Genomic DNA, 12,108 nt, shown 5'->3' with positions numbered 1-12,108 from the left:
GCCCTTCTAACATGCTCCTCGCTGACGATGAATCTTGATGCCACCAGGTCCGGTTCATCCGGAGGGAGCGGGATGCTCCTCTTCTGTTCGAATCTTGCGTAGAATACGTTAAGTTCGTCAGGAAGAGAAGCGCCACAGTTATTGATATTCCCAGCCTTTTCTTTGCACCCAGTGATCTCATTTAGACCCTGCCATAGTCTACTGGCATCCCTCTGGTTAGCCTGGGCTTCCTCTTGGCGCCCTTAATGGCTTTCCGGAGTTCACGCCTGGATTCCGTGTAGCGACTGGTATCCCCGGACCTAAAAGCCACAGCTCTAGCCTTTAAAAGGGACTTGACCTCATAATTCATCCAAGGTTTCCAGTTAGGGAATACCTGGATCGTCTTGCGAGACACACAGTCTTCCGTGCATTTCCAAATAAAGTCTGTTACAGCCGAGGCATACGCATCGAGGTTAACTGCTGAGTCCTTGAATACTAACCAGTCCACTGATTCAAAGCAGTTACAGAGGACCTCATCTGTTTCCTCCATCCAACGCGACACTACTTTTGACACCGTGACCTCCCGCTTCAGTTTCTGTTTGTAAGCCAGGAGGAGGAGTACGGCCTGATGGTCCGATTTACTGTCAAAGATGGCACCGGTAACTGGCGACTTTGCGCGTGCTCTTCCGATAAAACTGCTCTCTCCACTATCCTATACCCGAGAAACCCTTCTAAACCTCCAATCTAGCAAGATCAAGATCAACAACACCCTGGCGAAGCTACTGACCCAGCTGGAGACCACCGCGCCAGAACGGCTTCTTAAACTCCGGACCGCACCTGGACCTGACGAGCGAGGCCCACCATGTTCCCGGAGACCCGCGGTCTGCTACTGTGTTGGAGCGCTTGGAGACACGGCCCATTCTGACCAGCACCTCTCCGGAGCAGACAACCACACAGAAGTGACGGTAGAGACCTCAAGGTGCCCCAGACTCTTCCCCAGAGCGACCACCATAAAGCCCTGTTGGTGGCCATCCACAGCTGCCAGAAGTGAGGCCTCCGCCGCCGCCCTCGGGAAATCGAGCCCAAGGCTCGACTGGAGCGGAGGCCTCCGTAACCGTGACTCGGCTTAAGGACATGTTTCAGCCAGGAGCCCGGCCATCCGGGATTAAGTGTCGGCTTCGGGGCCCGACCCGGAGTGCACCGACGACGCGACCCGCCGGTCCACCAACCGCAAAGAGCTGACAACAACACACTACATCGATGGAAACCTGGAAAAATGCATTACTTACTGAGGAAGCATGGGAAAAGAGCTGGGCTGCTGGTCAGATTGAAGCTGAGGGGCTTCAGGGTCCCTATGCCCACCATCCTACTGGCTAATGTGCAAGCCATAGAGAACAAGGTGGATGGTCTTAACCTACTGCAGGGAGATGCAGAACTGCTGTGTATTGTGTTTCACTGAGACCTGGCTCTCCCCTGCCACCCCCGACTTTATTATTTGAAATGAAGATTGAGAGGAGTTTTAATGGAGGTATACAAGATTGAGGGCTATAGAGAGGATAAATGCAATGCTTTTTCTACTGAGGTTGGGTGGGACTGCAACTAGGGGTCATGGGTTCAGGGTGAAAGGTGAAAAGTTAAAAGAAAACATGAGGGAAAACTTGTTACTCAAAGGGTCATGAGAGTGTGGAATGAACTGTCAGCGCAAGTGGCACATGCGAGCTCAATTTCAACGTTTAAGAGAAGTTTGGATAGGTACATGGATGGTAGAGTGTGGTCCCATGCAGGTCAATGGGAGTACGCAATTTAAATGGTTCAGCATGGACTAGATGGGCTGAAGGGCCTGTCTGTGTGCTGTACTTTTCTATGACTAAGTAATTGCAGTCATGTATCACCAACTGTAATCATCTCATTATCATTGAGAAATAGAGTTCCAGATGGCAGAGTGACCACTTAATTAAATTGATGTGAACAGTCTCCCACATACGATTGGTTGTATGGAAATTTAGTTACATGATGTTGATGCAGTTTACCATATTAATCTGGTTAGGTTTTATCTGTGGGCTTCAGAGTTGAAAAATCTGATTATCTCTCAAGTTCAGCCCTCCAGATCCTGTTTTCTTAAGAAATAAATTTAAAATGAAATTCCATCAACTGGGGTAAAGAGCAAAAGAGTTTATTAACTGTGGCTAAAATTGTCAAATGTTTGTGGTCATGTGGTGAAGCAACAATGAAATCTCACTGAACATCCACTGTCAGTGAGTGGGAATAAAAGGATCCTTTCCTGGTTGACTGGCAGTGACTAGTGGTGTTCCGCAGGGGTTGGGGTTGGGATCGGTTCTTTTTCTGCTGTTTATCAATGATTTAGATGACGAAATAGATGGCTTTGTTGCCAATTTTGCAGATGATAGGAGGATTGGTGGAATGGCAGGTAGTGTTGAGGAAACAGATAGGCTGCAGAAGGACTTAGACAGGTGAGGAGAATGGGCAAAAGAGTGGCAAATGAAATACAATGTTGGAAAATGCATGGTCATGCACTTTGGTAGAAGAAATAAGTGTGCAGAATATTTTCTAAACAGGGAGAAAACCCAAAATTCCGAGATGCAAAGGGACTTAGGAGTCCTTGTGCAGACTGACCTAAAGGTTAACTTGCAGGTCGAGTCAGTGCTGAGGAAGGCAAATGCAATGTCAGCATTCATTTCAAGAGGTCTAGAATACAAGAGCAAGGATGTGATGCTGAGTCTTTATAAGACACTGGTGAGGCCTCACCTTGAGTATTGTGAACAGTTTTGAGCTCCTCATCTAAGAAAAGATGTGCTGGCATTGGAGAGGATTCAGAGGAGGTTCACAAGGGTGATTCCAGGAATGAAAGGTTATCAAACCAGGAACGTGTGCTGTAATATATGATGTAGGCGATCATGGTCTTTCCATGACTATGATTGTTCTTGGCAAATTTTCCTACAGAAGTGGTTTGCCATTGTCTTCTAGGCAGTGTCTTTACAAGACACATGACCACAGCCATTATCGATACTCTTCAACGATTGTCTGCCTGGCGTCAATGGTCACATAAGGAAGACTTGTGATAGGCACCAACTGCTCACACGGCCACCCACCACCTGCTCATGTGACCATGATCGGGGCGGGTGGGGGGGCAAAAACAGGTGTTACACCTTGCCCAAGGGTAACCTCCTTTGGTAGAGACGTATCTCCACTCCACCACCCCATTATCTTGTTAGCTGTTCAGATTCTCTCAAGTGATTCAAAGATGATTTTGCTGTCCTTCATTAACCACCATTCAACACAAAAATCACTCAAGTTCTTACTGCTCCGTGCACTCTTTTCTAATGTAGACTAGAATCTACATTTTCAAGTGGCTGCAGCTGGTTGCTTTTCTAACACCCCTAAATACCAAAGAAACATTCCCATATTTTAAAAGACTGATTATGATCTACAGTTGAACAGCAAACAAAATGCAACAACATGATTTCCAAATAATGGGATTTGTAAGTAGTTTACCATAAGACATAGGAGCAGAACTAGGCTATTTGGACCATCGCGGCTGCTCTGCCATTTAAACGTGGTTGATTCCTTTTTATCCCCTTCCTCAGCCTCACACCCCAGCCTTCTCTCTGTAACCTTTGATGCTGTGGCCAGTCAAAAACCTATCAATCTCTGCCTTAAATACACCCAATGACCTGACCTCCATAGCTGCCTATGGTACCAAGTTCCACAAATTCACCACCCTCTGGCTAAAGAAATTTCTCTGCATCTCTGTTTTGAACAGACACTCCTCTATCCCGAGGCTGTGCCTCTTGTCCTAGACTCTCTCACCATGGAAAACATCCTTTCCACCTCTACTCTGCCTTGGTCTTCCAACACTCAAAAGGTTTCAATGAGATTCCCCCCCCGCCACCTTCCTTCTAAATTCCAGCGAGTATTGACCCAGAGCCATGGTACTTAGCACAAAACCTCTGCCTACTCTGTCCTTAATTGTTTAAAGTGATGCAGCTTTAAAGAATATGGCTAATTTTATTTTTGACTTTTGACAGGAAGCTGATGCAGTGTGCAACCTTATCCTTTCTTTGGTGTATTACTTCTACAATCTAATGCCTCTCTCAAGAGGATCCAGGTCAGTGGAGTACAAATCTACAGTTTTCAGAGTTTTGTTATAAAATGAGTAGGCTCCTTTTTTTTCAGACAACCTTAAGTTGATTTTGTCCGTAAGTTGATATTGCAACAGTATCTTCTCAATATTGTAATCGATAGCATCAAATGCACACAGGACAGATATGAAAGAACAATTACTGAAAGTGCATTGGGAGTGGGTTTTTTTTTTCCATTTTGAGTTGTGACCATTCATCTGGACTATGAGATGGAGGGGAAATAGCCAGTATAAAAAGATGGAGATGGGGTGCAACGAGAGCTGGCACATGATGGGTAGATCGAGGTGAAACGGGGATGATGGGCAGATGAGGAAGGGAAGAGTATGAGTAGTGCCAGAAACTGGGAGGTATTAGATGGAAGTAACAAGGGGCTGACGATGATGAATCTAATGGGATTCAAACTAGATGCAGTCTGGACAATCACTTCCCCAGGCAACACGGTTGCCATCCTGATCTCCTGGTTGCTGGTCATATTAATTCTGCTTGAATCCCACACCAACATGTTTGTTCCCTGCCTCCTCCACTGACATTGAGGGTAATGATAGATTAGAGGAGTATCCCTTGAATTGCCCCTGGAGAGTCTTTGCATGCTCCACCTTCCTCTCCTATCAGATGTCAGCCAGGGAGGGGTCACACCTGCTACAGTGTAGTCAGATGGTAAATTTTCTGCTCAAGTTGTACATTGCAGAGGAAGATTGTAAAAGAACAACCTGAGACCAATCAGGAAAAGTAACTGACACTCTGAATAGAAGCCAGTAGAGTTGTGTCTTTGCTCTGACATGTGTTGGATTCTGCTGTGTTCTAATGGCACTGTGTTTGGTTTTCTAGTGTAGTGGCATATTCAGTAATTATGGGAGCACTAATGGCTAGTGGGAAGGAGGTCACAGGGAAAATCCCCAAAGGAAAGGTAAGCTCAGTCTGCAATGATCAATTCCGGCTTAGAAAAACTTGTGGATTTATACACAACATATACCCACTGGCCATGTTATTAGATACAGGAGGTGCCTGATAAAGTGACCACTGATTGTATTTCTGTATGTGGCCCTCTCATCCACCTCAGGGTTCAAAGTGTTGTGCATTCAGAGCTGCTCATGGTTATCTGAGTTACTGTCGCCTTCCTGTTAGCTTGAACCAGAGTGGCCATTCTCCTTTGACTTCTGTCATTAATAAGCCATTTTTGTCTACAAAACTACCGCACACTAGATGTTCTTTTGTTTTTCACACTGTTTTCTATAAACTCTAGAGACTGTTGTGCATGAAAATCCCAGGAGATCAGCAGTTTCTGAGATACTCAAACCGCCCAGTTTGGCACCAACAACCACCCCATGGTCAAACACACTTGGATCATATTTTCTTCCCCATTCTGACGTTTGGGCTGAACAGCAGCTGAACTTCTTGACCATGTCCGCATGCTTTTATGCATTGAGCTGCTGCTGCTGATTGGCTGATCAGATATTTGAATTAATGAGTAGATGTACAGGTGTACGTAAGAAAGTGGCTACTGAGTGTAAACTAGGTACATTAATCTTCGTGTTAATAGTTTAGCGGCCACTGTCTCTGAAAATGGATCAATAACGATGGACAATTTAGGCCTTGGTTTCATTACATGCTGTTGAAGTGCACCCTACGTATTAATTTTCACCTGTAATTATAGGTGTATTTAATATTAGCTTGCTCATTTCAATCAAAGAAATTTTGAAAATTCTCACCTGTCTCACTGAATCATGAGGCTTTAAGCCATTGATGGAGCAGTACTATCAGCTTTGATTTCATCCTTTTACACTCCTTTGAAATGCCCTAATTGTCCTACATTATATGGTAGTGGTCAGTAAGACGCTATTACAACTTGGGATGTTAGAGTTCAAAGTTCAATTCCGCCATCATCTGTAAGGAGTTTGTATGTCCCCCTCATAAATGAGTGGATTTCCTCTTGGTTCTCCACAGTTTCCTCCCATGGTCCAAAGATGTACCAGTTAGTGGATTAATTGGACATTGTAACTTGTCCTGTAATTAGGCTAGGGCGCTGTTTTCCAACTGACGCCCCTGAAGCACCTTCATACATTCCAGTGCCCCCCCCAAAGCACCTTCATACTTGCCATTGCCTCCCTAAAGCACCTTCATACTTGCCATTGCCCCCTAAAGCACCTTCATACTTTCCAATGCCCCCCTAAAGCATCTTCATACTTTTCAATGCCCCACAAAGCACTTTCATACTTGCCATTCCCCCTCTTTAGGCACAATGTACTTTCCAGCACCACTATAGTGTAATAATATGTCTACCATATGCTAACATGAGAAAAATTATCTTGCTTTAAATTTTTATTTGTACCTCTGCACTGTACAGCAGCTTCGATATCAATGTGATCTTTGAGCTTGAAGGTTTTTAGCAAGAGTTGAGTGTCTAGATGCAATTGTGACAGCAAAAGCCATAAATCCCCACGTGTAACAATGTCCAAGCACTTTCTCTTTTTTTGTGAATATGTGGTTCACTGCATTGAAGCTTCTTTCAACAAGTTAGGAGGGCGAAAATGCAACGAAGAGCAGTTTGGCTCTTCTCCAAAAACCAGGAAACTTAGTTTGACAACATAGCCACATACCACAAAAGCTGACATTTTTGAAAAGCATTTTGTTGCTGCTTGATTCTGAATTTCAATGACTTCTACTTGCAAGCTCTCTTCCTGTTCTTCCATCTTGCAAAGAAATGGGTTAATTACCCAGTCCAGAATTTCCAGCTCGTTCAAATCCTTGATTCGATTCTGAAGATCCTTCTTCAGTGACTGCAGCTGTAAGCAGAACTCTTGCAAAGAGTACTGTGAAACAGTGCCATACTTCCCATGCAGGGGAACTGAGAACCATCTTCTTCCAATGTTGTGCTTGTATATTTCCAATTTTTCAATAAAAGTGGACACTGCACTTTTTGCCTGGATTAAATTGAATTCTCACCCTGCAGTTTCATATTTAGAGTGTTCATTTTGTCATGCAGATCGGCTAGGTGTGCCACATCTCCACGTAGTTCAATCTTGCTTCCCAGACTCTGGTCAACTTTGAGCAAAAATTCAACCGCAGTATTAAAAAGATCAAAGAAACATTTTAAGCAACAGCTTTTTGACAGCCAACACATTTCAGTGTGAAGAAGCAAGCAAGCATTCAAACTCTTCATCATTATCTTGGCATAACTGGCAAAATATAAAGATGAGCTTTAATTTTGTTGATGGCAAATAGTGCAAGAGTTATATGCTTGAAAAAAGTTGCTGGCTGAGGTTTTAGGCTGCCAGATATTGATGATAAATTACACAATGGATTGCAAACAGACTTGGAATTTCTTTTTTCATAAATGCCACTAAACCACCATGACGACCTGTCATATATGGTGCTCCATCTGTTGCACAAGAAATCATGTTCCTAATGAGGAACACCACCTTATATTCCATCTGGGTAGCCTCCAACCTGTTGGCATGAACATTGACTTCTCTAACTTCCGTTAATGCCCCACCTCCCCCTCATACCCCATCCGTTATTTATTTATTTATATTCTTTTTCTTTCTCTCTCCTTTTTCTCCCTCTGTCCCTTCACTATACTCCTTGCCCATCCTCTGGGCTTCCCCCCTCCCCCTTTCTTTCTCCCTAGGCCTCCCGTCCCATGATCCTCTCATATCCCTTTTGCCAATCAAATGGCCAGCTCTTGACTCCATCCCTCCCCCTCCTGTCTTCCCCTATCATTTTGGATCTCCCCCTCCCCCTCCCACTTTCAAATCTCTTACTAGCTCTTCTTTCAGTAAGTCCTGACGAAGGGTCTCGGCCTGAAACGTCGACTGTACCTCTTCCTAGAGATGCTGCCTGGCCTGCTGCGTACACTAGCAACTTTTACGTGTGTTGCTTGAAATTCCAGCATCTGCAGTTATCCTCGTGTTTGCATTCCTAATGAGAATACTTTTATCCTCAATATACATTTTGAGCTCATTGTAGATTGATTCTCCATTGATACTTGTTTTTAACTGTTTACAAAAGAGAATCTCTTCATAAACATTTCCATTTTTTGATAAATTGTACATACACCATTAGCAATGTCTTGTTGTCTAGCACAGTAGACTCATCTAATTGTATACCAAATTCTGTATTTTTGTAGCCCTATACATAGTTGATACTCAATGTCTTCACTCATTTTGTCAGCTACAGAGTTATTACTGAAAGGTTTTGATTGTAAAATACTGGCATCCATTTTGAGAACAGTGGTGAGAACTTCTGATACAGCAAGTGTTACTAATCTTTCACCAGTTGTATGAGATTTTCCACACTTTTTGCGATCATCGTGGAAATGTTATAAGGAGCAATGGGACTACTATCAAGGTCATTTTTAGCCACCTTGGCAAATGACTTGAGTGTTCAACACTTTTCAAATGCTTCTTTCGTCTTCTGGAACTGAGTAATACCATAGTAGCCTTTTCAGGTTGTCTTTTACACAAGTGTTCCTGTAATCTTCATGGCTTCATTAGACAGTACAGTATTATACATAGGATACCTGTGGTGTCGCTGATCTGAGAAGAACAGAATAAAACCATACTCCAGGTATGTAACATTGTATTGATGCATTCTCTGTAGAATTCAAGGCTTCACCGCGATTGCGCAGTATGATTTATCCATCATTAACAGGGCTAAATTAATATAAAAAAATAACACAAGCTAGGAATTGAAAATTGTAAATGCCTATCAGATATTGATGATGGTAGTGAGTTGACATGGTTGCTCAGTTCCAATGTCTCAAATTAGAGTGTCACTTGCTACCACCCCTCCCCCCAGAATCTTTATTCCTCTCCATGACTTCTATTTCCCTGAACGCTCCCTTAGGACACATAACCACCCCCCAATGAATGGGCTGCTGGCGGTGTGGCTCGAAGGGCTGGAAAGGCATAAATTAATTAGTTAAAGGTACTTTATAAAAAATACAATTTCGTGATGGGTTCATTATGGGGTGGGGACAGCCCTATTAAAACATGTTGTGGTTCGGTCTAACTGTCAGAATACTTTTCATGCTGGCAAGTTTACCTCATGTTGGCTTGCTACCACTGTAGGATTTTTCTGGTTTAAGTCAGTACATCCATTAATAGAGCTTTATCTCCAGATATGGTTACTGATTGAAGTGTTCTGTTGTATACAAGGACTATGAACTGCATTTTCCCAAATTGCAAAGCTGCAACTAGTAGGCCATACCGCAAGTGTGATTGTGTTTAGCATCATTAGTACCAGAGGGCCTGAAGCAGCCCCTTCATGTTGGGGCAACTGGGCATTAGTTAAAGTTTTGACTTTTACTTAATCCAGTCCTTGTTGTCAGGTTTTTTTCTGTATTAGTGACTAATCATGGTTTCATTCTTTTCAGTTAGTGGATTTTGAAGCCATGACAACACCGAGCCCGGAGGCATTCAGTAAAATAGGAAAAAGCTGGATGAACTTGAAAAGGTGACGAATTTAGATTCTTCAGTTTAATGGAATTTTGGATTAATGTCTTGTGGAATCCTCAACCATACATTCTGCTAATTTATACTGACTCCCATTGTGCATTTCTGTATAACATGGAAACCTATAATTATTTAAAAGCCAGCTGGCGGTGTGTGGCTCCATACTGATTCTGTCTGGTCTAAAATCCAATTGGAGGTGTAATAATTAGGAAGCAGATTTCATTTGCGTGATATGTTGAGAGCTCTGTATCACACTCAAAATTGGCGCATAATTCAAACAGAATTTACATTTCAGCAAAGATTACAGAGATTAATTGTATTTGTCGCATGTACATCGAACCATCAAACCATACAGTGAAATGCGTCGTTTAAGTCCAATCCAATCAATAAATATGGTGCTAGAGGCCGCAACATCGCGGAAGTGTTGCTACACTTCCGGCACCAACATAGCATGCCCTCAACTCATTAACCCTAACCGTGCATCATTTAAGTGTTGGAGGAAACCCACTGGGAAAAGCTACAACTCCTGATTCTGCAGATGCTGGAAATCCAGAGTATTATATGCAGAACACACAAATGCTAGTGGAACGCAGCAGGCCAGGCAGCACCTATAGGAAGAAGTACAGTCGATGTTTTGGGCCGAGACCCTTCTTCCTATAGATGCTGCCTGGCCTGCTGCATTCCACCAGCATTTTGTGTGTGTTGCTTGCATTTCCAGCATCTGCAGATTTTCTTCTGTTTGTATTATACACAGAATGCTGGAGGAACTGAGCAGGTCAGGCAGCCTTGATGGAATGTCAGTGTTTCAGGCTGAGACCCTTCGTCAGGACTGGAAAGGAAGGTGAAAGAAGTCAGAGTAAGAAAATTTGGGGAGGGGAGGGAGTACAAGCTAGAAGATGACAGCTGAAGCCAAGTGAGGGGAAAGAAAGTGGCTGGGGAGAGGGGGGATGAAGTGAGAAGCTGGGAGGTGGGTAAATCTTCACAGACTCACTCAGAAGGCTGATGCATTGGTTACTGTATTGTTTTAATTCCTGATTTTAAACACAATGATGCTAATGCAATAGATAGTCTGATATTATTGCTTACGTCATCCTTTTTCTCTTTAGCTTGCCAGCATCGTACTCCAGTCTTCCATCTGTCTTGGATACTTTTCCAACAAAAAGAACAATGATAGAAGCACTTAACACAGACTCGTCTTCCCATTGTACCAAGAACTCTTAGGAATGTCCGAAGACAGAACAAAGTGCAAGCTTAGTTTCACATTAAGTTATTTTTGTAATTAAAAAGATGTAAGCAAATGAGGTCCATTTTGATTTTTTTTGGGTACTTTTTGATACTGCTTAATTTAATATTTGGAAGAAAAAGACTTAAGCCTCCAAACTTCATTATACAAAATAATGGCTGTTGATCATTCCTTATTTGGTTATACTAAAGTGCAGTACTTAAAGAATGGGTTGATAACATACAAGGAGACTACTACCTGGCTATATGAAATGCAAACAATTTTCTTGGTGAACAAATTACTTTCCAATCATGCCCTTACAATCACAAACTGCATCATGTATAGCACCGCCAGAATTATCTCTTCCTATTTTTGCTTGCTTAATAAACATTCCCGAAAATAATTGTAGATTTCAGAAGCTGCTGCATTTTAGTGGACAAGATAATGGTTTTGGTTTATTACATTTTGGTGGTTTGGCTTTAGCAGCCATCATAATTTGTAGGAACATTGTGAAGATGCTGGATCTGTGACTGAAATTATTTTCGAATTGTCTTCTTTAGGGGCTTCTAGGTTAAGCAGCTTAGCAAATAAATGAGGGTGCAATTTGCATAAGAAGTATATGCAAAGCTATCATGGCTATGGGACTGCGTGGCTAAGATAGTCAGGACGATCTCCAGTATCTTAAATTTACTTTGGGGGCCAGAAATTCTTTTAATCTCTTACCTGGCTGTGGGCTACACAGATGTGTTAGCTCTGTGTGAACAGGAACTGGAAACTAGGACATGTTTACTGAGGAAAGTGCAATCTGTTTCCTGCTAAGCAACGAGTTCTGAGCCTTTATCAACATGTGTTTTCCTTTAAGAAGAAAAGATTTTATTTTAATGCCTGGTTGGTTGACATTTGATTTTGTTGCTTGAACAACTTTTTTTTTAATGTTTTTTTGTTGTGAGTTATTTGCTTCAATAAAGGGGATCTGTACCTACCACATGAAACAAAGTTTGCTCTACATCCATCTTCCATGGCAATCCTTCCATTTTGGGTGATTTTCTCAATGCCACTGTGATTCAATTTTAAATTTGCACTGTATTTTCTTACTGTTTTGTTTTTTTTCAGAAACCTAAATATAAATATGTCCTTCTTCTACATTATGGTAGAACTATCGGTGGCATTTTGTATGTTCTTTGTTTTCGTAAAATTGTATGTTCATGTTATCAAACATTTTGTAAAGGATCAGTTTTGTCTTATTAAAAGATGCTTTCAATCTGGAGTTGCTATTTATGTAGAACAACATAGG

General features: G+C 42.4%; 1 protein-coding gene across 5 annotated transcripts in view; it reads left to right on the top strand.

The window, feature by feature from the left end:
- Positions 1–12,083, top strand: part of ttc13 (tetratricopeptide repeat domain 13) — a 116,154-nt gene extending 104,071 nt beyond the window's left edge. For 2 of the 5 annotated variants that reach the window (XM_072265983.1, XM_072265982.1), the window contains exons 20-23: positions 4,026–4,105; positions 4,968–5,046; positions 9,514–9,593; positions 10,699–12,083. In XM_072265983.1, coding sequence (XP_072122084.1) covers positions 4,026–4,105; positions 4,968–5,046; positions 9,514–9,593; positions 10,699–10,813 — 354 coding nt within the window. In that variant the 3' untranslated portion in view covers positions 10,814–12,083. Of the gene's footprint in view, positions 1–4,025; positions 4,106–4,967; positions 5,047–9,513; positions 9,594–10,698 lie in introns of those variants that run through there. The other 3 variants (XM_072265985.1, XM_072265987.1, XM_072265984.1) reach the window with 2 other exon arrangements.
- Positions 12,084–12,108: the final 25 nt, after the last annotated feature.

This window comes from Mobula birostris, chromosome 8 (assembly GCF_030028105.1).
Source record: "Mobula birostris isolate sMobBir1 chromosome 8, sMobBir1.hap1, whole genome shotgun sequence".
Lineage (NCBI taxonomy): Eukaryota > Metazoa > Chordata > Chondrichthyes > Myliobatiformes > Myliobatidae > Mobula > Mobula birostris.
The sequence above is the reverse complement of the archived record's forward strand: the minus strand, read 5'-3'. Positions and strand labels throughout refer to the sequence as shown.